At 49.0% G+C, this 24,938-nt stretch overlaps 1 protein-coding gene and 1 long non-coding RNA gene across 2 annotated transcripts in view; one reads left to right on the forward strand and one right to left on the reverse strand.

The window, feature by feature from the left end:
• The first annotated feature begins 1,070 nt into the window (after positions 1–1,070).
• LOC308581384 lies at positions 1,071–5,462 on the forward strand. The gene is made up of 3 exons (XR_014005038.1): positions 1,071–1,293; positions 2,020–2,602; positions 5,183–5,462. It is a non-coding gene; the product is annotated as an uncharacterized lncRNA (long non-coding RNA).
• Positions 5,406–24,938, reverse strand: part of VARS1 (valyl-tRNA synthetase 1) — a 36,782-nt gene continuing 17,249 nt past the window's right edge. The window contains exons 15-31 of the mRNA XM_081181767.1: positions 23,478–23,602; positions 21,152–21,255; positions 19,972–20,130; positions 19,632–19,722; positions 18,535–18,640; positions 17,164–17,234; positions 16,201–16,326; positions 14,817–14,921; positions 13,934–14,002; positions 12,835–12,913; positions 12,078–12,205; positions 10,924–11,079; positions 9,864–10,070; positions 8,546–8,657; positions 7,949–8,124; positions 7,032–7,181; positions 5,406–5,613 (exon numbers count right to left, since the gene is read on the reverse strand). Coding sequence (XP_081037893.1) covers positions 5,545–5,613; positions 7,032–7,181; positions 7,949–8,124; positions 8,546–8,657; positions 9,864–10,070; positions 10,924–11,079; positions 12,078–12,205; positions 12,835–12,913; positions 13,934–14,002; positions 14,817–14,921; positions 16,201–16,326; positions 17,164–17,234; positions 18,535–18,640; positions 19,632–19,722; positions 19,972–20,130; positions 21,152–21,255; positions 23,478–23,602 — 2,033 coding nt within the window. The 3' untranslated portion in view covers positions 5,406–5,544. The remainder of the gene's footprint in view (positions 5,614–7,031; positions 7,182–7,948; positions 8,125–8,545; positions 8,658–9,863; positions 10,071–10,923; positions 11,080–12,077; positions 12,206–12,834; positions 12,914–13,933; positions 14,003–14,816; positions 14,922–16,200; positions 16,327–17,163; positions 17,235–18,534; positions 18,641–19,631; positions 19,723–19,971; positions 20,131–21,151; positions 21,256–23,477; positions 23,603–24,938) is intronic.

Consider the following 24,938-nt stretch of genomic DNA (forward strand, 5'->3'; position numbering starts at 1 on the left):
CAAAGTCCCCCCAGCGATGCTTCATGGCCTAGCAGGGATTCGAACCCTGGTCTCCCAGGCCTAGTCCAACACCATAATGGTAGCATCGTACCCCTTCTTCTTCTGCCCTCACACAAAAAAACTTGGGAGCTGTAGTTTGTTAATTATGCTGAGAGCTGTTATGAGGTCCATGCGCACACAATTCCCTTCTGCCGGCCCACCCATGAGGCGTGAGGCGACCACCTCAGCCGACAAGATGCGCAGGGGCTGCAGATCTGGCCTCCAAGGAATTGCCGCTTGCTGCTGCTGCCGCCATTACTGAGGTTTTAGCAACACCTGTGGTGCACTCCTTGGAGACGGGATCTGTGCCCCCCGTGCCACCTCCACTGCAGCCTCAGGGGCTGTTTCCCTCCCACCTCTGGCAGGGATGCCCTCTTGGGTATCCTGGGATCTGCACCCACCTAGTGGGATTCAGAGCAGTTCACTAACCCCCCACCCCACAATAGCCTTTGATCCCCACTTCAACTACTGTATAGGCCAGGATATGGGTGATTTGAGTTCCACCACCCTTTTTAAAAATTTTAAATTTATACTTTTCAGATATATACATTTCACTGATTTTACAATCATTTTGACATTTTCAAACCCGACTTCCTTCTCCCTTTCTGCGGTTCCTTAAATTTATTTTTAATACATTCTGCATATCCAAATTCACTTATTTATCTTCTTTAAATATATACTCTTATATTACAATAATCCTGCCAGTGTTTTTATCTGTTTACAATTTATTTGTTAATATTCAACAAACCATTTTCACTCTTTTATTAAAAGGTTGTTATCTCGATTTCTTATTCTTGCGGTAAGTTTCGCCATTTCTGCATATTCCATAAGTTTTTGTATCTAGTCTTCCTTTGCTGAAACTATTTCTTCTTTCCATTTTTGGGCAAGTAACATTCTTCCTGTTAGTCACATACATGAATAAGTTTCTATACAGTTTAGGTAATTCTGTCCCTATAATTCCCAAGAGAGAGACTTCTGGTTGTTGTTTTTTACAAACGTGATTTTGAACATCTTTTTCATTTCATTGTATATCATTTCCCAGTAAGCCTTACGAGTTCCACCTCCCCCCCCCCCTTGTTCCTGATGTGTGTTTTTATTAGCAGCTTGTTCCCCTTCTTCCCTGGCCATTTTGTGGTCTGCCTCAGGTGTCAAAATGTCTTGAGCTGGCCCTGATTCCCCTACCATTCCGGGGGTGGTTTAACAGGTCAACATCTCTTCTCCAGGAACAGCATCCTGGCATGGAAATTAGAGCAGGTGGCCACTTGCCTGATAATAAATGTTGGAAATGTAAAGAAATTGAAGGAACTTTTTTCACCTTTGGTGGACATGCCCAAAGATTAAGGCTTTCTGGGAAATGATATATAATGAAATGAAAAAGGTATTTAAATATACCTTCCTGAAGAAACCAGAGGCCTTTCTCCTGGGCATGGTCGGCCAATTGCTGCCAAAGAAAGACATAACATTCTTTATGTATGCTACAACAGCAGCAAGAATACTCATCGCAAAGTATTGGAAGACACAAGATCTACCCACCTTGGAAGAATGGCAGATGAAAGTGATGGACTACATGGGATTGGCAGAAATGACTGGCAGAATCCGAGACCAGGGAGAAGAGACGGCGGAAGAAGATTGGAAGAAATTTAAGAACTATCTTAAGAAACATTGTAAAATTAATGAGTGTTAGAATGATGCAATTTAGAAATTAAGTGGATTACAGCTGTAAAGATTAAGTTAAAAGAAAAGAAAGGTCAATAATTACATAAAATCAAGGGTGAGGATTTGCTGAACTGAATATTTGAAATTGGAATGCAGAAAGGGAAGGTATGAGGAGGTCGGGGAAGTAAGCTTGAAGAAAATAAGGATTTGAAATTATACTTGTTTTTTCTCGTATGTGTGTTTGTTTGTATTGTTGTGTTTGTTTATATAATTTGTGAAACTTTAATAAATATTTTATTTTTTTAAAAAAAGAAATTAGAGCAGGTGGGTCTTATTTTTCCCAGAATACAGTGCTTCCCAGGTGTGTTTGTTAGAAAAGAGCCATCATCCAGAGTGACAGAACAGGCCCGAATCAACTCCTGGCATCTTCAAGTAGGACTGGAAATGCTACCCCTGACAGAAACCCTGGCTAGCTGCTGCCAGCCAGTGTATGAAATACTGAACTAGGTGGACCAGTATTCCATGGATGCAGCTGGTCAAATGTCAGCCTCCTGGGCTTCCTAGGGGGAGAACAGGTCCCTTTGTGTGCTGACGAGGGCAATTTTTTAAAAAAAGTACACCCAAGCATTCTCTATCACAGACACTCCTCTGCATTACGGCTAACCCACAAGAGAGCCATTTTCACCCATCAGGGACAAGGTTCTTACGCATTAAACTAAGTGGTTTCTTGGCTCAGAAGATGGAACTGAGTCATAGTGGCAAGAAACTGCTGGATGCTTTAAGAGGGCGTGGTGAGGGCGAGTTGTGAGAATACCAGAGGAGACAGGACTAGCAGACCAGGAGGCATGAGAGACCAACTTTTCTGGGGTATTCAGGCGATAACATTTAAGTTTGGCTGTCAAGTTAGGTAAGGATGCGTGCGTGAGTTACCAAGCGGTTCCCGAGCTCTGCTTTTCACAGCACCTGGAACTGTATTTGCAAATGTTTATAGCCCTGCTGTGCAAAGTTTTGCCAACTATATAATTCCACCAAAGTTTAAGGACACGGCTACAGAAGCAGAATAATTATGGAGCAATTCAGGAACCGTGTTTCACCTTGCTGAAATACATATATGTGTGTATCTTGCTATTAGAAATGCTTTGGGCAATTCAAAAGCTCTTCAGCTGGCATGTGAATGTACTCAGGAGAGAGAGAGAGACGTGATTAAACATTTGAAAGTTTTGAGGACCGGGACATTCCTGAGTGGATAAACTTACCACAGGTTCATGGGCAGAGGATGGGACAGGCAAAGCCTTTTAGCTAAAACTGGAGGCGAGGGGAACGCATAGACTTCTTCAAATATCTTAAGGGCTGTCACATAGAATAGAATCATAGAATCATAGAGTTGGAAGAGACCACAAGGGCCATCGAGTCCAACCCCCTGCCAAGCAGGAAACACCATCAGAGCACTCCTGACATATGGTTGTCAAGCCTCTGCTTAAAGACCTCCAAAGTAGGAGACTCCACCACACTCCTTGGCAGCAAATTCCACTGTCGAACAGCTCTTACTGTCAGGAAGTTCTTCCTAATGTTTAGGTGGAATCTTCTTTCTTGTAGTTTGGATCCATTGCTCCGTGTCCGCTTCTCTGGAGCAGCAGAAAACAACCTTTCTCCCTCCTCTATGTGACATCCTTTGATATATTTGAACATGGCTATCATATCACCCCTTAGCCTCCTCTTCTCCAGGCTAAACATGCCCAGCTCCCTTAGCCATTCCTCATAAGGCATCGTTTCCAGGCCTTTGACCATTTTGGTTGCCCTCCTCTGGACACGTTCCAGTTTGTCAGTGTCCTTCTTGAACTGTGGTGCCCAGAACTGGACACAGTACTCCAGGTGAGGTCTGACCAGAGCAGAATACAGTGGCACTATTACTTCCCTTGATCTAGATGCTATATTCCTATTGATGCAGGCCAGAATTGCATTGGCTTTTTTAGCTGCCGCATCACACTGTTGGCTCATGTCAAGTTTGTGGTCAACCAAGACTCCTAGATCCTTTTCACATGTACTGCTCTCAAGCCAGGTGTCACCCATCTTGTATTTGTGCCTCTCATTTTTTTTGCCCAAGTGCAATACTTTACATTTCTCCCTGTTAAAATTCATCTTGTTTGTTTTTGCCCAGTTCTCTAATCTGTCAAGGTCGTTTTGAAGTGTGATCCTGTGGAAGACAAAGCAAGCTGGCTTTCCTCTCCTCTGGAGAGTCGGAACCGAAACAAGGGCTTCAAGTTACAAGGAAGGAGATTTCGGCGAAACATCGGGAAGAACCTTCTGAGAGTTAAGAGCTCTTTGAAAGTGGGCGGACTCCCTTTGGAAGGTGGACTCCCCTTCCTTGGAAGTTTTTAAGCAGAGGTTGGAGGACCACCTGTCAGGGACGCTTTTAGCTGAGATACCTGCATAGCAGGGCGTTAGACTAGATGACCCTCGGGGTCTCTCCCAATGTCTATGGAAAGCATATCATGGTGAAGTGGGAGACCCACCATTTCACGATGCCTTTTGCAGCACATTCTTAAAGAGGCCCTATTTTTGGATGTTTTGGTGTAAGAGGGTCTGCTTCACCACCAGAATAATTATTTCTGTTCTAGTTACAGATAGGTAGCCGTGTTGGTCTGCCATAGTCAAAATAAAAAATTCCTTCCAGTAGCACCTTAAAGACCAACTAAGTTAGTTCTTGGTTCTTCAGATTCTGAAGAAGTGTGCATGCACACGAAAGCTCATACCAAGAACTAACTTAGTTGGTCTTTAAGGTGCTACTGGAAGGAATTTTTTATTTTGACTATTTCTGTTCTGTTATGCAGCACCAGAAGAGGTTTTCAAACGTGTTGTAAGTTTCTTGAAGAGCTCTGGGTAACAAGCAACTAACATGTCTAATCATAATAATAGCAGCAATAAGATTACATAGAAATGCTATACAAGTTCAACCAAGGTCAGTGGGGGGGGGGGGGGAGACACACCAAGAACGCCATGTGTGAATTTGCCATTAGGACTGTGTGTGCATCACAGTTAGGGAGTGGACATAAAGGCAAAAGCAAAATGTCCCCTGCTCAATAAAAAAAAGCTAAGTGTCTAGTCTTTCAGATCTGCAAAATATATGCCTGAAGTATATAGGGAACGGACTCCGCCTTCTGAAAGAGGTGGATGAGTTAAGATGATCAGGGTTTCAGTAAAAATTACACATGCACTAATGCGGGGAACCTATGCAAATTTGTATGGTTTATAGTGAATTGCACTGTTCTTGGTAATTAAGTGCAGAAATAAATTAAGCATGGTCTTGACTCAACTCCAAACAGATCCACAGCATTGACTCCAATCCTATACAGAGCAGACCTGCTGAAATGAATGAGCCTAAGTTAGCCATGTCCATTAGCTTCAATGGGTTTACTCTGAGTAGGACAAGCCCTGGCTACCTTTAATTGAGCTCTCCTTATTTTATTACCCTTTGTTTTGATTGCAGGTGGATGTACAAACCAACTCCACTAAACCTTTGTGTCTGAATGCTCCGAGATATCGATGGCCCATTCACACATAGGGAGTCATCACTTGACGGCTGCAGCAAACAACTGACCAGTGCCAACAAGTGAACCCGCCTGCAGACCCAAAGAGCTAGGCATCCCATCCTTGGCCATGCCTTGCATTCCCTTGCTTCTTTCCACACCAATGACACCACAACCTTCTAACTCAGCAAAATATTTTAATGTCTCTGCAGAAAATAGAATAAACCAAGGAGAGCTGAACTGAAGACAAGTCTTCTTTTCTCAAGGTAAAAGGGCTTAACGTTCTCCTCTCCCTCCCACCCACCCCTTAGGATCAACGTATTCAGAGCATCTTCTTGAAGTTCTCAATGGCTTCTTCCGACTTCCGCAATTCAGTCTCGCTTTGTTTCAGCTGGGGAAAGGGGGGGGAAACCAAACAATTTCTTTTTCATCATTCCTCCCCATTCCTAGAATGGGCACCACAAGCTACCTTGGGGTCCCTGATGACACAGCGTCAACGTGAGCAAAGCAGATGTGAGAGGGAAGCGCAAGCAACACAATTTTATTTAATTAAAACGGCTGAGACTAATGGCCTGGCAAGGCCATTGCATGTTAGGTACCAGATCCTAAAACCCAAGCGAGAAATCCTAGGGCAGGCTCCCTCAACCTCGTCCCTCCAGATGTTTTGAGACTACAATTCCCATCATCCCTGACCGCTGGTCCTGCTAGCTAGGGATCATGGGAGCTGTAGGCCAAAAAATGTCTGGAGGGCCGAGGTTGAGGAAGCCTGTCCTAGGGAGTAGGAAGCCTGTTGAAAGCTAGCGTTCAGTGCAGGAAAGCCTGAGGAGCCACAGTAAACAGGTTTGCAATTTGGGAGTCCTCCTAGATGCCGTTTAGCATTGGGTTACGGTGGCAGCAGTGGCTGGGGGGCATTTGCCCAGCTGAGACGGGTGAGCTGCCTGCACCTCTTTTTGAGGAAGCCAGATGCGGCTGCACGCCTTCGTCCTACGGTTGGGAACCTCAGGTCTGCTAGTCAAATGCAGCCCTCTTAAACCTCTGATCCCAGCCCTTGGGATTCTCCCTAAGCCCCACCTCTAGCCGGTTCTGCTCTGTGCCCTCGTAGAGTCATAGGATTGTAGAGTCGAAAGGGACTACAAGGATCATCTGGTTCAATTCCCTGTATTGCAGGAACCTCTTGCCCTACGTCGGGCTTGAACCCACAACCCTGAGATTGCAAGTCCCATGCTCTACCGACAGAGCTATCCTAAATGCTCTGCACTCGGCTGGGGTGTGCTGTTGAACTGGGACAATCCCCAGATGGAGAAGTGTGCAAGGGAGCATTTGGGCCCCACAAGACCGACCCCAAGGGAACATGGCCCTCGGGCCGATTCCCCATCTCTCCCTGCCTTACTCACATCCAGGTTGGATTACTGCAACACATTCAACAAGGGGATTTCCTTTAGAGAGTCTGGAAAGCAGAACGTGCGTGGGGAACCTTTGGCTGCCCGGGTGCTGCCGAACCACAACTCCCATCAGCCCTAGCAAGCATGGTGAGTCACGCAGGATGATGGGAGTTGTAGTTCAGCGACACCTGGAGGGCCAAAGGTCTCTGGTCCAGAATGAAGAGGCAAGGATGTTCATGGGCCTAACCTGCAATGCCTGCACTGGCAACCAACTTTCTTGCGGTCACAATTCAAGGCCTTTAAAAAGCCCTCAATGGCTTTGGCTCAGGCGACGGCAGCAGGAACGTTGCTCGTCACTAGAGCCCCGGAGGCGTTGCCTATGCGACTTTCAGAGGGGTTTTTTTTGGGGGGGGGCAGTTTTCCTTACCTTGGCTGCATCCGCCTCCTGGACCTTGGCAGGCACTTTGGCAGCGTAGTCCGGGCTGCCCATGCGCTCCTGCAGCCGAAGGATTTGCTTCTGCAGCTCTGCTTTTTTGCTCGCCAGTTTGGAAATCTCCTTCTCGGCATCGATCAAGCCCTGGCACAGGAGGATGGAAAAGTACAGGGGATGGGGGGAAATGCAGAGTGCATTTTAATTAATGGGCAGCAGGGAGAGTCTATCTCTCTCTCGGCCTCCATCGACCGGCACGACACAAATGCCCCTACCTCCAAAAATAAGATACCGATCCCCTCTAGTGAATACTGTACTGAAGAGTATCCATGCACAGGTTAATCAACAAAGCATGCACTGAAATCTATTAGTTTTCAGAAAAGAGTCCTAGTCCTTGTGGATTATTTATTTTTTAAGAAAAGCTCAGAAAGCATGGCTGCCATCTGTTTCAGAAATGTATTATTTGTAATTAACAGCCATCAAAACAGCGCTGAACAGCTTATTCTTCCTAACATCTATGGCTAGAGCAGTGTTTACCAAACTTGGGTCTTCAGCTGTTTTTGGACTACAACTCCCATCATCCCTAGCTAGCAGGACCAGTGGTCTGGGACAATGGGAATTGTAGTCCAAAAACAGCTGTTTGGGAAACATTGGGCTACCAGGCATGGCCAAACTTGGCCCTCCAGCTGTTTAGGGACTACAACTCTTATCATCCTTAGCTAACAGGACTGTGGTCAGGGATGATGGGAACTGTAGTCCCAAAACAGCTAGAGGGCCAAGTAGACAGAGTTAGGCAACAGAGTGAGGTGACAGGGAATAGTGGTGGTTGCTGGTGGGAGAGACCGGAGAGCTGGGCTGCAGCTGACGCCAGAGCCCCAAACTCGCTGGCTGGTTGCGCAGGTGACGTTGCATACCTTGAGCAGAAGATGGACGGTGCATTTGTCGGAAGCGATGGCCACGGCACAACCAGGAGGGGGCGCTTGCCCAGGCTCCAGAACCAGCACTTGGTTGGAGGAGCTGAGAGTCCGGATGTAGCTGGAGCAGCAAGATACGGACCGTGCTGTTCCGGGATCCAGGCACTGCAGGTAACCTGGGAAGCGGAGGGAGAGGAGGTCTGAGCTGGAAAAAAGGAGATACTGGCCTGTCTGAACCTCCCTTGGCTTTTGCGGCTGACGTTCCTTGCAGGGCTGGCTCCTCCCTCAGGACCTCTTAGGTCTCCTTTTCCATCCCTTGGTCAAATTAGGAAACCCATCCTACCTGGAGACACTGGGGATTGAACCTGGGACCTTCTGCGTGGCTCTGCCCCTGAGCCACAGGTCTCCTTTGAGTTCAAATCCCTGCTCAGCTATGAGTCCTGGAATGTCCTGGAGACAAGCAGCTGCATTCTCAGCTTCACTCTTTGCGCCACAGGGCCCAAGCAACTGAGAAGCCACAACACACATGCTGATTTATTCCACCTTGAGATTTTGCCGCGTGTTCCAAATGAAGACCCTTTCCCCCTCTCCACTCACAGTCAGCTTTGGTCTTGGTGAGGTTGTAGTCCGCCCGGAGCGATCGAACAGCCCTAATGATGCTCAGCGCAAAGTCCACGGTGTGGTCCAAGCCCTCGTCCCTCCAGCAGTACTGGGGTAAGGCGGGAAAAGGGTTAACAGCGCCCCGGTTTAAAGTGATGTTTTGGGTATCGCGAGTCAACAAATCAGAAGGGGATAAAGCAATGAACTTGACCCAAAAAGAGACACTTCCTTTCCTGGTTTTGTAGGGAGAGGGACAGAAGGTTGAGCTTTCTTATATTATTATTCAGCCTTCGCGAACCTGGGGCTTCGGACTACACCTCCCATCAGCCCTCTGTGCTAGCTGTGACTGATGGGAACTGCGGTCCAGAACACCAGGGCTACTGAAGCTTTAGGAAGCCTTTCCCATCATCTACAGAGGATCGGTTTATATCTGATGAGACTTTGTTTCAGAGTTTGCCAAGTTGGTTATACAGACTTACTTCAGAAGCCGAATGGAATCCATTCCGGAAGTCTGTTTGACTTCCAAAACCAAGGTGTGGCTTCAAATTGGCTGCAGGAAGCTCCTGCGGCCAATCAGAAGCTATGGAAGCCGCGCTGGACGTTCAGGTTCCAAAGAACATTCGCAAACCGGAACACTCACTTCTGGGTTTGGGAGCCAAAACGTACAAGTGCCAAGGTGTTCAGCTCCCAAGTTATGACTGTACTGTTATTCGTGCTTCCTTATTTTATTCTGTATTTCAAACTGCTCTGACGGCCTTATGCTGTGAAGCAGGCCTATAAACTTGTTCAGTGACAGGATAGAAATGAAAAGGACTGGAGAGCGTCAGCTTGGCAAAGTGGCGTTATAATTGATTGAAGAACTTTAAGAAAACAAAACGCGTAAATAAGAAGAGTTTGGATTTGATATCCTGCTTTATCACTACCCGAAGGAGTCTCAAAGCGGCTCACATTCTCCTTTCCCTTCCTCCCCCACAACAAACACTCTGTGAGGTGAGTGGGGCTGAGAGACTTCAAAGAAGTGTGACTAGCCCAAGGTCACCCAGCAGCTGCATGTGGAGGAGCGGGGAAGCGAACCCGGTTCACCAGATTACAAGTCTACCGCTCTGAACCACTACACCACACTGGTGTAACAACAATTTTTATGTTTTCTCTTTCTGTTCTTATTCATGCGCTTCTAAACTTTTGTTTCAAAACAAAGCTACACGATAAATACGAGCACATTGTTTCTAGGTTCAAGATTTCGCTTCACGTTCCATTATGAACGGAAAGGTCCCTGCACCGCTACATCCCTGACTCTGTGAGCTTGAGGATTTACCTGCTCTGTGGAGGGGTAAGGAGTGACGCAGATGCTGGGGGGGTCGCGGGGGGACCGCCGGGGCAGCCGCTGGAACAGCTCCTCAGTGACGAAGGGCATGAAAGGGCTGAGAAGACGGAGTCCGGCATCCAAGCAGGTGTAGAGGACGTTCCGGGCCGTTTGGATCGCAGCCTCATCTGGGCTGGCAAACACCGGTTTCAGGCACTCCTGAGGGGGGCGGGATTCAAAAGGGCAGAAGTCAGGAACAAGGGCCACATTCCCTCGCAGGCCAGCTTCCGAGGGCCACATTCAGGTGGTGGGCGAGCCAATGGGTGAGAAGAGTACCTGCCTTGCTATGGAAACACAAGCTTACAGGGCAATTAAAAAATAATGTTGGACTTTGACCAAGAGGGCTAGCAGACAAAGGGCAAATGAGCCGCCCCTCCTCTGCCACCCTGCCCACTCGCCTGCAAAGAGCTCCATGTATTCGCCTACATGCAATTCCGTGCACCTGTGGCGACCATGCAACTTCTGAAATGCAAGAACAGTCTTCACAGTACGCCTGGGACAGTTAAAAATGTGCATTATGCGTCGGTATTACATCTGCACCTGTCTCTTCCTCCAAGAAGCTCAGGTCCTCAAAACAGCTCTGTCAAGTAGATCAGGGTACTATGGTATGGGTACGATGGGGTTGTGGTCTGCTCAGACTACTTTAAGTCTGCATGGTGAGCTTTGTGACTGAGCGCTGCTTTGCTGAACTGAGATTGCCACGTCCAAAAGTAAGACTCCAGGCAAGGAATGGGGAAGCTTTGGCCATTCAGATGTTGATGGACTCCAACTCCCATCAGCCCCGGCAGCAGGGCATGATGGGAGTTGTAGTCCCAACATTTCGTCTTGGAGTGCCACAGGCCTAATCTAGGCCCTCTCACACACACACACCCCGAATTACATTTTAACGTATTCTTGGTAGCAAAATGACAAAACAAAAATGAACTATCCACCAGCTGCAGATGTCACACCTCCCCAGAAGGGGAAAGGGGCAAGAAAGCTCAAAACAAAACCCTTCAGAAACCCCACTCACCAGGTAGACATCGCAGAGCTCATAGAGCCAGAAGTTGTAGACTGCTGTGGTGATGCCAGGGAAGTCGTAGGCCTGGAATCCTGCATCGCACAGCTCCACAGCATGGCTCAAGCGACTCAGGATCCAGCGGTCGATGAGGCTCTCCGATCCACTGGGCTGAAAAAGGCATTTCCTGTTAAATAAGGAATTGTTCCCGGTGGCCCTCGTCTGAGGGCAGGACTCTGAGGCGGGAAAGCGAGAGGGCACGTGATTATTTGCTCGTTGGAATTACCTGGGAGTTCTCAGAAACCAACAAAACACTGCCGTTTCTAAATGGATAATGCAATGTGTTAATTCCTAGGACTCCCGCCCCCCTGGCCTGGCGCACCCAAGCCTTATTCCTTCCACCAGCCTTCCTTCACGGAGCTCAGGACTCCCCCCACTCCACTTTATCCTCACAACCCTGTGAGGTAGACTGGAATGAGAAATGACGACAGGCCTAACATCACCCTACGTCAGGGGTCAGCAAACTTTTTCCGCAGGGGACCGGTCCACTGTCCCCCAGACCTTGTAGGGGGGGGCAGACTATCTTTTGGGGGGGAATCCTCCCCCCCACGACTCTCCCCTCCCTTCTCTACAGCACCAGACGAGGCCCTGTGCCTTGCGAGCAGCAGGGGCTGGCGGCGGCAGCGGAGGGACGACGAGGGCTGCTTAAAATGGCACTCAGCCAACCACAGCTCAACAAAGCCCAGCCCCCTTCCTCCTCTAGGCAGGGCGGGGAGAAGCCAGGAGGAGGGAGGGAGGAGGCGACGCCGCGGTTTGTGTGAGGGAGAGGGGGAGGAAGTGGCGCAGCCCGAATCATCAGAATCAGATCCACGCTGCAATTCCCAGACTGTCCGCAGGCCGGATCCAGAAGGCAATTGGGCCGGATCCAGCCCTCGGGCCTTAGTTTGCCAATCCATGCACTACGAGCTTCACAGCTAAGAGGGGATTTGAAGCTGCGTTTTCCCTGACAGCACTCTCAACCCCTGTGCCGTATGGGATCTCCAAACCCTGCAGTCTGTGCTGAGCTCCAGGAGGCACTAACCGCCCCCCCCCCACTTCCAAAAAAGATGAGGCAGGGGCGGGGCGGGGTGGAGAGAATGGAGTAGGGAATCATTTGAAAAGAGGCTCACCTCTGGGCTGGGCTGCGGCTTGAACCCGTCCCCGAGACCGCGGATGGCGAACTTGGTCGCGTTCCACAGCTTGTTGCAGAAATGGCGGTAGCCTAGGATGCGGTTCACGTCCAAGTTTATATCCCGTCCTGGAGGGAGCAGAGAATGTTGTGAAACACAAGCAGGAGAGACACAAGAGCCCTTCTGCATCAAGGAAAGGGTCCACTGAAATTGAAATACTTTATTGTCACTTGTACAACTTGTATACAGTGAGATTACACGCGCACGCCCCACTCAGCTCTCTTAGTCTGAATTCCCCTCGTTTACTGACGCACACCCACCAAACCCCAAAGTCCGCTGCCCTGTTGTTATCTTTTCATTCAGCAGCCTAACAGCCCACGGATAGAAGCTGTTCTTTACCCTGTTGGTGCGACTAATCCTGCTTCTGTATCATCTGCCTGAGGGCAGGAGATCAAGAAAGTGCCGGCCGGGGTGTGAATCATCCCTGAGAATTTTCCTCACTCTCCTGAGGCAATGTTCTTCCACAACGTCATCCAGCGGATTCAAGGGACAGCCCATAATATCTTGTGCTGTATTATATATCCAGCTCCTTGGATCGTTCCAGTTACCCTTTTGGGAACTTCTTCCTGCTCAACATTAACCCTTTTTTGGAGCAGGGATAGAACAACAGCAGGGCCTCTTTCACTCAGAGAGAGAGAGAGAGAGAGAGAGAGAGAGAGAGAGAGAGAGAATGAAGTCAGGCAGAGGGATAAATTACCTTGGGATGTGTAGGCGCAGAGAGCAAAACGGAGGGCATCTGTCCCACACTCTGGAATCCCGTTGGGATAATCCGACTTCTGCGAAGGAATCACAAGTAAAGTATTTAATCCTCGCCATTAAGTTCTCAGAACTGAAAGTGCTTATTTAGACTGGCTTCCAGTTGAGAATGTGTGTATAACATGTAGACTTAAAGCTACCATATAATTCTGGGAGGGAGGGAGACTGTGTATGTGGGTATAGTTGTACCTTGGAAGCCGAAAGGAATCTGTTCCGGAAGTCCATTCGACTTCCAAAACATTCGGAAACTAAGGCGCGGCTTCCGATTGGCTGCAGGAAGCTCCAGCAGCCAATCGGAAGCCGCAGAAGCTCCATTGGATGTTTGGGTTCCAAAGAACGTTTGCAAACCGGAACAGTCACTTCTGGGTTTGCGGCGTTCAGGAGCCAAAACATACAAGCGCCAAGGTGTTTGGCTTCCAAGGTATGACTGTATTTTGTTTATGAATCACTTCCCACGAAGCCTTCGGAAGGAATTTTACAATTTAATAACAAATACAAAAGCAGCTGCAAACAACTTTAAGAGACAATAAATACAAAAACAGTTCAAAGCAACAAGAACACGTACATATCGTCAGTTCAGATCCAGGACAGACCAACTGGGATGAAGGTGTTAGAAGCCTTGTTGAAAGATAAAATGCCTTCAGCAGGAAGCCAAAAAGGCAACAGAGAAGGTGCCTGTCTAACATGCAGTGACAGGGAGTTCCACAGGTCAGAAACTGCCACCGCAGTAAAGCCCTAATTCTGACATCATGTGGAAGGGACCTGGGCAGGACGGCACTTGCAGGATGCCCTCTCCTGCAGAACACAGCGCCTTGTTGGGGAGGTAGGGGATGCGGTGATTTTTTTAGGTGTTCTGGTCTCAAGCTGTGTAGGGTTTTGAACACCAAGACCACCAGCACCTTGAACCTAGCATCCTAACTAATTGACATATATACAGACACACACACGGCCATGTCATGTTGGTGTTCTCTGCAGCATCCATTACAACATCAGCATTAGTGGGAGGGGACTGGCGGCAACAGGGGGGGGAAACATATTACCTGTCCTTGTTTTGCTCGCTCTGTCTCAGATGGGTCCAAATTGCTCTCTAGCAACTGTGCATGGAGGCCCTGCAGAGGCAGAAGAGAGAAAAAGGGTTGCATCTGGAGGTTGAGGGTTGAGGGAACGTTCTTTCACATGTGGTGGACTTGCAAAAGGGTAAAAGAGTATTGGGAAATGATCCATAATGAATTGAAAAAAATGTTTGAAAGTACTTTTCCAAACAAAAACAGAGTCCTTTTTGCTGGGGATAATTCAGACTGAAATTCCCAGGTGTCAAAAAAGGTTATTTATGTATGCTACTACTGCAGCCCGTGTTTTATTAGCCCCAAAATAGAAAACAAAAGAGGTTCCAACTAAAGAAGAATGGCAACTTAAGCTGACAGAATATGAGCAGCTTGCAGACTTAACATATAGAATAAGAGAACAAGAAGAACATTTGTTTAGAGAAGACTGGAAAACGTTTATTGAATATATGGTAAAAAAATTGTGTACACCTGAAAACGTTGGCAGCTTTAAGATAAATTCAACAGTGTAAATAAGTTCTGATGGATGCAGTAATGGAATACTGAATGGTTTAGTTTATGTCAAATAGTCAGGGATTTATGATATGCAACATGGAAAGAGAAGAAAGGAAGTCATTGATATTTTAAGAATGTTTAGATGAGTATTTTAAATTGTGAAACAGAATTTTTTAATAAAAATTATATAAAGTGGGGGGAAGAAAAAGGGTTTTTCTTCTCACTGGACGACAAAGCAGGATGTGCAATAGGGGAGACTTTACGGAGGCAAAAATCCCAGATAAGAGCCCCCGTTTTCCCAGCCCCACATCTGGCGTGTGTGGCCTGGTGGCTTCCCCCTCCCTGGCCTAAAACCATAGGTTACCTCCAGCGTGATGCCGGTAATAACATCCAATGGATCGATCACGTTCCCCAGCGATTTGCTCATCTTCCTGCCGTGAGCATCCCGAACGACGGCATGGAGGTAAACCTGGCAGGAGTCGCAGAAAGAGGGTTAGTTGGAGGAAGAGGGGTGAAATGTACGCTTGGGTGGCAAGAGGGGAGAGACTTGGCCCAACCTCTCTCATCCTCAGGGAATGTTTTGAAATACTATGCATTAGCTGACCAGCAGGGCAAAGCATGAAAATGTTTATGAGCAGCTGACTGCACACATCTCTTAAGGCATCTAACACTGCAGGAATATCTGGCTTCTCCATGTGTGTACATAAAGTAAAATGGCTACATATGATGATTTGCACGCCATTTTCTAACGTTTTGCTCTGCGGGGGAGTGTTTTTCTCGTGGGAAAAGGATTGATGTTTCAAGTGGCACTCAGTTCCCCAGGATTTAGCAGGAGCTGGTCCTCACAGGGCTTCCGTTAGAGGAAAAACTAATTATGCTACACGCAAGGGTTATGGCCTCTAAAACAGAAAAATGTAACTACAGAAGAACTGCAACTTAAGGATCAAGTGGCTAGGCCTCAGTAAAACTTCTGTGGTAGTTTCAAGCGAATCTATGGTTGGGGAACTGGCCAGCACGATATTTGGGTTTCCCAGCACTCCAAGTCTGACCCCAAAAACAAGAGGACTGGGTTCAATCTAGTGCGTTCGGGGGCAAAGATCATTAAGACTGAAGTGATCAATAAGCAGCTGCATGGATAAGCATACCTGAAATACTAAAATTAATAATAATAATAATAATAATAATAATAATAATAATAATAATAATAATAATAATAATAATATTGCACCCATCTGGCTGAGTTTCTCTAGCTACTCAGGGCAGCTCCCAACAGAATATTAAAAGCACAATAAAACATCAAACATTAAAAACTTCCCTAAACAGGGCTGCCTTCAGATGTCTTCTAAAAGTCAGATATTCCTTCCAGATTTATTTCTTTGACATCTGGTGGGAGGGCATTCGACAGGGCGGGCGCCACTACCAAGAAGGCCCTCTGCCTGGTTCCCTGTAACCTCACTTCTCACAGGGAGGGAACCGCAAGAGGGCCCTTGGAGCTGGACCGCAGTGTCCGGGCTGAACGATGGGGGTGGAACGTCAGTGTTATCAGGTTTTTGTGTTACCTCCATGAGAACTAGTAACTTGGCTACTCTTTTTATTTTTTAAGTAAGCACTTCAAAAACCTTGCACAGCAAATGGCAGATTGCATGCTTGTGCAGGGAACCTATGGGTACTTGCATGCGACGTAAGCCACCCTGAGCACACACAGCCATGAAGAATGGGGTTGAGGGAGGGACAGCCGAAAACCACACCTCTCTGAACGGCAACTTCCCCGTAAGCTTCAGGCCCAGCATGACCATGCGGGCTACCCAGAAGAACAGAATATCGTGCCCAGTCTCCAGAAGGGTCCCCGGGTAAAAAATTTGGAGATCTTCGCTCTAGAAGAGAAATGAGAAGTTGGAGAGGGTGAACGAATAAGAACGATGGTGGTGGGGATATGAATTCTGCATATTTAGTTCAGAAGCCCCTGAGCAGAACCTGAGTGCAACAGACGTTCTTCCAAGCAACTAGGCATTCCTAAGCACGCTGCCTCCGACAGGGGAAGGAGGACACAGCCATTATGGCTAGTAGCCACGGACAGGCTAAGACCTGAGGCTCATCATCAGGTTCAGAAAGGGGGAATCAGTGTGATCAAGGGAATGGAGAAACTACTGAGAAAGGCTTCAGCATTTGTGACTTTTCAGTTCAGAAAAAAGGCAGCTAAGAAGAGACATGACAGAGGTTTGCAACATCGCGGATCGGGAAAGGCTTCTCTCCTTCTCTCGCAACACCAGAACTTATTATGAACTGTTGGAATGCTGTTATGAATGATGGAAGTTTCAGGGGCAGAAAAAAGAAAGTACTTCTTTGCACAGCATACAGTTTAACTGCGGAACTCACTGCCGCAGGCCCAGCAACGTGGACAGCTTTAAAAAGGTTCGAAAAATTAACAGAGGGCAAAGTTACCAGCTATGATGGCTCTGCTTAGTGAGTGCAGCTTCCTTCTAAATACCAGCAGCTGGAAACTGCAGGAGGGAAAAGTTGGGTCTTGAATTCAAATCCTGCTTTGCAGGTTTGCTACAGGCATCTGGCTGGCCATAAGTGCATCTTGCGGAGAATTCCATATCTGAACTGTGCAAAGTATTTCCCTGAATCTCCCAACAGAGATTCTGGAGTAATACAAAAGGCCAAGACGTCACTAAGGCCTGACAGTCCTCCTTAACAGAGGGACTTACGGGGTTTGGCCACCCAAAGATGGAGAATGGAAACAGACCGGACGAGAACCAGGTGTCCAGGACATCCTCATCTGCGAAGGAGACAAGAGAAATATATAGAGTCATCTATTAAGGGAGAGAGAGATCAGGACCTTTGTTCTTTATATTCGAGCAAGTTTAAAGGTAAAGGTAAAGGGACCTCTGACCATTAGGTCCAGTCGTGGCCAACTCTGGGGTTGCAGCGCTCATCTCGCTTTACTGGCCGAGGGAGCCGGCGTACAGCTTCCGGGTCATGTGGCCAGCATGACTAAGCCGCTTCTGGCGAACCAGAGCAGCGCACGGAAACGCCGTTTAGCTTCCCGCCGGAGTGGTACCTATTTATCTACTTGCACTTTGACATGCTTTCGAACTGCTAGGTGGGCAGGAGCAGGGACCGAGCAACGGGAGCTCACCCCGTCGCGGGGATTCGAACCGCCGACCTTCTGATCAGCAAGTCCTAGGCTCTGTGGTTTAACCCACAGTGCCACTCGCGTCCCTTAACAGGCAAGTTTAGTTTTCATTTAATCCAAGAATAAGTAACTTTTCACCCTGGGCAAATAAACATCAAAATTGTGCTTTGAGTATGGCACCCACACACTATACATTTAAAGCATGCTTTAACAGCTATGGTGCACCCCCAAACAATCCTCTCTGGTCCTGGCTGGCCCTTCCCCAGCAGCAGCTGTGGCCCCCATCAGCTGCTCAAGCTGCGTCAGAGGGGACTTGCACTGCACAGCGCTGACAGGTCCCTTGAGCGAGTCCATATCCCTGGCAGCTGCAAGAGGACTTTCCTGTGGCGGAAGGCAGCAATGATATTGAGGAGCGGGCGCGGGTTAGGCTTCTTGCCTGGGGGATGCCATTTTCCACCTCAGCTTCTGCCCTTCTGCCTCAGGCCTCCACCATGCCTGCCTCCCTGGAGGCCTCCTCTGGCGAGTGGCTCCGCAGTGACGCCAGGGCCTGCGGCCAGGAGACCACTGAGGGGAAGAGGGAGGGAGGCCTAGTGAAGCTTTTAACTCAGAAAGGGGCAGAAGCGGGGCCTGCTCAGCCGGCCAAACTGCTCGCCTGCTCCCTCAGGGCGAGCAAAAAGGAGAAGGAGAAGAACCCGGATGTTTTTCAAAATTTATAAAATCCGCCCAGGTGGTGATTTCACCCTAGAAATCCAGGGCATGTCCAGGAAAATCTGGACGTATGGCAACCCAACCACCACGCTTTCCCAGGTGTGTGTGTAATGTGCAAGATGGGAGTCCCTCTTTAGGATGAGGACAGCAGCCAGGATAAGATGATGGCTCCCGCTGCTTCACAACCTCCTTGCAAATCTCCCACCCGCCCACCTTATCCCTCCCCCTGCTGTACCTTGCCGGAGGGAGATTTTTTCCGCAGGCACCTTGAAGACTTTGGCTGCTTTCTCTTTGACCTCCTGCTCGGTTCTGCCGCTTATCCAGTATCTACCATCCGTATCCTGGGCAGAAGAGGACAGATGATTTAAAACAGTTTCCCCAACCTGATTAAAAACAAGGAACAATAAATCCAAGCTATAAAGCGGGGGGGGGGGGATCTTCCAGCTCAGGGGCCACTTTCTTTTCCAGGCAACCTTCCGGGGGCCACATACGCCCCTCGCACACCCCTCTCTATCTTGCACCCATGCTCATTCCCAGAAGCGAGAGAGGGATCATGCATGTACAGTCTCATTTTATACCATATTCATTTTGCAAGGCTTTCCCAGGCATTTTGGTGCGTGCTTCCTGACTTTGCCCATAAGCTTATTCCTTGCTTTGAAGGAAACAAGGTTGTTATTGTGCATTCTGTAACAATAGCGCCCAATATGGCTCCTTTTCTTCCTCTCCCTTTTGTGTTGTTTCTTTCACACTATAAACCAGACGGGCAAGGGCTCTGTTATTACTGATCCATTGCAAACCATTCTGGAAGCCTTTATACGGCTAAAGAATGTTTGTTGGGGGGGTGTGCTTCAAATAAACAACAGCATTGCCCCTTAGCTTTCAGCTTCTCTTTGGAAATCTGAACTTAGTAACAGGGAAATACCGTATTTTTTGCTCTATAAGACTCACTTTTTCCCTCCTAAAAAGTAAGGGGAAATGTGTGTGCGTCTTATGGAGCGAATGCAGGCTGCGCAGCTATCCCAGAAGCCAGAAAAGCAAGAGGGATTGCTGCTTTCACTGCACAGCGATCCCTCTTGCTGTTCTGGCTTCTGAGATTCATAATATGTTTTTTCTTGTTTTCCTCCTCCAAAAACTAGGTGCGTCTTGTGGTCTGGTGCGTCTTATAGAGCGAAAAATATGGTAGTTCTTTTCCAGGCATTCCTCCAAGCCCTCTAATCCCACCCTGGGCTACCTGCTCAGAGAGGACCATGGAGATGGCCGTTTATACATCCCAAACATTTTCCGTGTTTCGTTTCCTCGGCTGTCTGGTCCACCATCTGCCCTCAGTCTTACCTCTCCTGGTGGCACGGAGGGGTCGTTAACAGTCACAAAATATGCCGGGATACGGTGGCCCCACCACAGCTGCCGAGAAATGCACCAGTCCCTACAGGTGGAGAGAGAGAGAGAAAAGAGTCGTAAAAGCCCTCAGCACAGAACACTAAAACTTATGGAGAATCTGGATGCATGCGCACAGCACACAAAAACCAAAGGACACAGAAATCTTGCCCGAACAAAAGGACATGGCTCTTTCTGTCCCCTTTGCCTGCCTTTAATGCCCCCCCCCCACCCACTGCATTCAGCGCACTCCCCCTACAGCGCCATAGGAACTGGGCAATCCCACAGCAACCCTCACCTGATATTGTCCATCCAGTTGAACCAGGTCTTGAGGTGGAAGTCCGGCACGATGCGCAGGTCGCCCCGGCGCACTGCCTCAGCCGCTCCGCGGGCCATCGTGTCGCAACGCACGTACCACTGGGGTTTCAGGAGTGGCTCCACCACATCTTTGGAACGGCTGCAGGCATCCGGGGGGGGGGGGGAGTAGGAAACAGAATTAGCTCCGGCAAGCGAGTGAAGCCGGCGCCAATGGATGGCAGAAGGATCTGCTCCCCGCGATAATAAAGGTTCCTACTAGAACGATTCATTGCTCTTCCTATTTCTGGGATAGCTCCGTCGGTAAAGCATGAGACTTTTAATCTCAAGGTTGTGGGTTCGATCCCCACATCGGGCAAAAGATTCCTAGATTTGCAGGGGGTTGGACTAAATGAAGCCTTGCAGTTCTTTCCAACTCTACGATTCTCCACACCAGGCAAGGTAATTTCCACCTTTTCTGCATACAGAATGCCCTTCCATCTAACCAATTTCGAAACCCTCCTCCCCTCAGAATCCTTTCCCCCCAAGGTATCGCACCCTTTCAAGCTTCCCCCAACTACTTCTGAGCAGACATGGTTAGGATCTCACCGTAAACTAAATAGCTTAGCCACGGGCCAGTAACCATCTCTGGCGGTTCATACGTAACCATGGTTTGGCCAACAGGGTCACTGCTTTGAGCTTGCACACTCCTCTGACCCCCTTAGGTTATGGGCCCATTGCCTCACTCACAACCTGGTTCGAGTAAACCGTAGTTTGCCGTTACATATGAAACCGGATAGAGTATGGTTTGACTCTACATTTGTAGCAGTGCTGCAACTGGAACGGGCTGCCTCCTTTCCTGGAGGCAGTTCAGCAGAGGCTGAACAGCCATCCGTCAAGGGTCTTGCAATTACATCCGGCACTGTAGATCCCGCACTGAGGAAGGGGTCAGGGCTGTAGGGCCTCCAAAGTCCCTTCCAACTCTCTTTTTTTGGATTTTGCGCACCTCAGAACACACGTCTCCCATAACATCAACACCCTATTCTGACAGATGGTACCCATTGTGTTAGGTGCAACCTAAGCATCCATGAAGAGGTCGCTTCAGAGAACAGGGCTGCCTGCCAAAAACCAGAAGGTCCCACCACCCAGATCAAAATTATTCCTCTCCCCCATCCTCTTCTCACCTGCAGATCGGTACCACCATGGGATTGTCCTTCACATCCCTCACGAGCCCCGTATCCTTCAAAAGTTGGAACACAGCACGACGAGCATCAAACCGCCTCATACCCTGGAAACGGGATAAGGAGAAGGTAATTTGGTGGCAGGATCTGCAACAAAATGTTGCAGCGTGGAAAACTGTTTCTCGGGAATTCCAGAAACTTGGCTCCTTCTTCCACACGTGCGCCTCCAGTTTTCCTCCCTTTCTTCTTCTCACAACAGTCAGTCACCACACCACACCACTGAGCAAGCTCAGGCCTCTCTTGGCTGTTGTTGGGTTTTGTGGGAGGCAGGGAGTCCCCTACCTTAGGGCGGCTGCTGTTTTGCCTAAACGTATTTTGGTACTTCTGAAAACCTTGAGGTTCCCCAAAGCATGCTGCTTACCTTTAGTTATAGTGCCGGGGGTTAAGCAAGAAGCACTGAACATCAGAGTAATAAAAATAAATAAATAAAAATAAAAATAATATTTATACCCTGCCCTCCCCGGCCAGGGTGGCTAACACCAAACGTAAATTACAATAAAATGTAATAGAAAACAACAACAAACAAACAAACAAACAAACAAACAGTTAATACGGCTTAATACAGCTTAAAATGCAGACTCATTTTAGTAGTAGCCCATAAATCAAGACCATAAAAGGAGGAAACATCAGATATTCCCCCGAGCCAGCTATCCATGCTGGTCCTACATGGGCCAACAAAAAAGCCATTGGAAAATTTATATACCAAATCCCATATAAGGGGTCAGAGTGAGTCTAAGCCGAAGGCCAGGCGGAACAGCTCCGTCTTGCAGGCCCTGTGGAAAGATGTCAAATCCCACAGAAAAAAATGAGAGGACTGAAAGGTCCATGTCAGTGACCTAGGCCCAAATCACTGAGATGGGATCCTCACGCTCCTAGCGGATGCCAAACCCATCCTTCAACCCATTACAAACAGGGACCAGGCATAAACAGATTATAAACATCTAAGAAGAGGCCTGGATTAGTCCAAGGACCCATCTGGTCCAGCATCTTGTTTTCACAGTGACCAACCAGATTCTAACCTCAAGCCCTCAAGAAGGGGCTGAATGCCATAGTCACCCTCCCCGCTTGCGACTCCACAGAGAGGCCTACTACTACCTCCAATACTGGAGACAGCAACTACCCACAGCCTTATCCTTCCCAGATATGAAACCAGAGGCTGCTTTGTCCAATCGCAACATTAAGAACCGCCTGGTGGACCAGGCCGAAGCCCCACTGAGTCCAGCATCCTGCTCTCACAGCAGGCAACCTCTGGGAGACCTGCAAGCAGGACTTGAGGGCAACAGCTCCCCGGACCCAGTGGAGTAGGAAGGGGGGTGTGGGGGGTGCAGGCCACCCCAGGTGTTATCACTCAGTGACAAAATGGCAAAAATGTGTGTGTGTGTGTTTCTTTAAAAAATGGGCTCACAACATCTCTTTTTTTGAAAAAATAACTCCCGCACCCACTGCACCCCCCTTCCCGGGCCCTAAGGAAATTAGATTATCCTCCGCCAGGGCCTTCTCAGTGATGGCTCCGGCCTGGTGGAATGCTCTGTCCCATGAGACCAGGGCCCTGCAGGATTTAACCTCCTTCCGTCGGGCCTGTAAGACAGCTATTTCACCTGGCCTTTAATTTGAATTCAGCTTGATCTTTTATTTCCCTTCTCTTCCCTCCCACTCCCCTTTTTATGAAGATTACCCGCTCTGGGATCCCACAGCTAATTCTCCCCTGGTCTCCTTGCTGGCCCAAATAGGACTCATTTAGCCAGCTAGCCCTGGTGATCATCTAATGTTTATTGGATGGATTTCCCCCCTAAATTGATTTTTGAATTCTGAATTTATTGTTATTCACGTTTTATACTGTATTCTATGCTGGTTTTTTTGTAGCATCAATTAAGTGTTTTAAATTTGTTGTTAGCCGCCCTGAGCCCGGTTTCCTGAACCGGGAAGGGCAGGGTATAAATAAAAATTTATTATTATTATCATTATTCCTACGCCACTGGAAGCTAGGTGAGGTGGGGGGCACTGGGGGGCACTGTGCGCCACACCATGGAGCCTGCAGCATGCCTGAGCCACGTGTCTCTCCTGGGGTGGGGGGAGGCGGTGGGCAGACTGCCTGCAAGCTCCGCACTGCTTTTTCGAGCAGCGTGGGGCTTGCGTCTGCCCCTGGCTGCAGGACACACACGCCACACCAGGCACCCAAGGGGCTAGCTACGCCGCTACCCAGACCCACTTGTGGTTCTCAGAAACTGGCACCGAGATCCACCGTACAGCCCGCTCTTCCCATCCGTACCTGGAAGGTGGGGGGCACGTTGACGAGGCAGCCGGTTTCGTCGATGATGGTGATGAAGTCGAGCCCGTGGCGCAGGCCCACCTCGTAGTCGTTCGGGTCGTGGGCTGGGGTGATTTTCACAGCCCCTGAGAGAAGCAGGAAGAGGAGGAGGAGAAATTAGGACAGCATCCATCCTGCCTTTGGATCTCACTGGTGGCTGTTCAGGTTGCTTCCCAACTGCCCACCCCACGGTCTCTTAAGTCCGGCTGAAGGCATGCAGTTGGGCAGGTGCTTTTCCCAGCCTTCAACCAGAAGGCTCTTCGAGTTACACCTGGCAGTGCAGCTGCAGACCCTGAGGTGCTGAAGTTCATCAGGAATAGCCCACCTACACCAATAGCTTTGAGGACTTTTTTTTTTTTTACATGATCAGGCAGTGTATAAATCCTATTAAATACTGTATTTTTCGCCCTATAGGACGCACTTTTTCCTCTCCAAAAATGAAGGGGAAATCTGGGTGCGTCCTATGGGGCGAATGCAGGCTTTCGCTGAAGCCTGGAGAGCGAGAGGGGTCTGTGCGCACCGACCCCTCTTGCTCTCCAGGCTTCAGGAAGACATCCACAGCCTAGGCAGCCCTGCAGGAGGTCCCGCAGGGATGTCTAGGCTGCGGATAGCAGCCTGCCGCCCAGTGCGAGCGGCGCCCTGAAGCAGAGCGCCCCCCGCGCCCGGCAGACATCCGCAGCGTGGGGAGCCTTGCAGGAGTTCCCCGCAGGGCTCCCCACGCTGCGGATAGCAGCCTGCTGCCCAGCGCGAGGGGCGCCCTGAAGCAGAGCGCCCCCCGCGCCCGGCAGACATCCGCAGCGTGGGGAGCCTTGCAGGAGTTCCCCGCAGGGCTCCCCACGCTGCGGATAGCAGCCTGCCGCCCGGCGGGCGGGGTGCCCTGATGCAGAGCGCCCCTCGCGCCGGGCAGACATGGGCCAGCCCCACAAGCTCGGGGGACAGCAGGGAGGCGCAGCGCCGCCATCCCGCTGTTCCTCGACCTGGTTCGGTTTCCCCGACCTGCTTTTGGGGGGGAAATAAAGGGAAAAAAATTTTTCCCTTTATTTCCCCCCCAAAAAACTAGGTGCGTCCTATGGGACAGAGCGTCCTATGGGACGAAAAATACAGTACATAAACAGCATGCCCCTAAACGCCAAGTCACCACCCAAAGGAGGACAATTCGAAAGTGCAGATAGCAAATGTGTTTGTGTTTCTCTCTCTCTCTCTCTCTGTGTGTGTGTGTGTGTGTGTGTGAATTAATACACAACCAACAAGTCTTTCAAGAGGGAGTCCCACAGCAGCGCAAAGGTTATAAATGTCTGTGAACCAAGGCTGCTGCGCCTACAAGTAAGGCTCAACGAGCTCAGGAGCACTTGACTTGTCTGAGCTTTCGCAGAAGACCTTCACTCAGCTGAAAAACCAAGCTTGCTGTCAGAAACACAAAAC

This window comes from Podarcis bocagei (genome assembly GCF_964188305.1).
Source record: "Podarcis bocagei genome assembly, chromosome: 2".
Taxonomy (NCBI): Eukaryota; Metazoa; Chordata; class Lepidosauria; order Squamata; family Lacertidae; genus Podarcis; species Podarcis bocagei.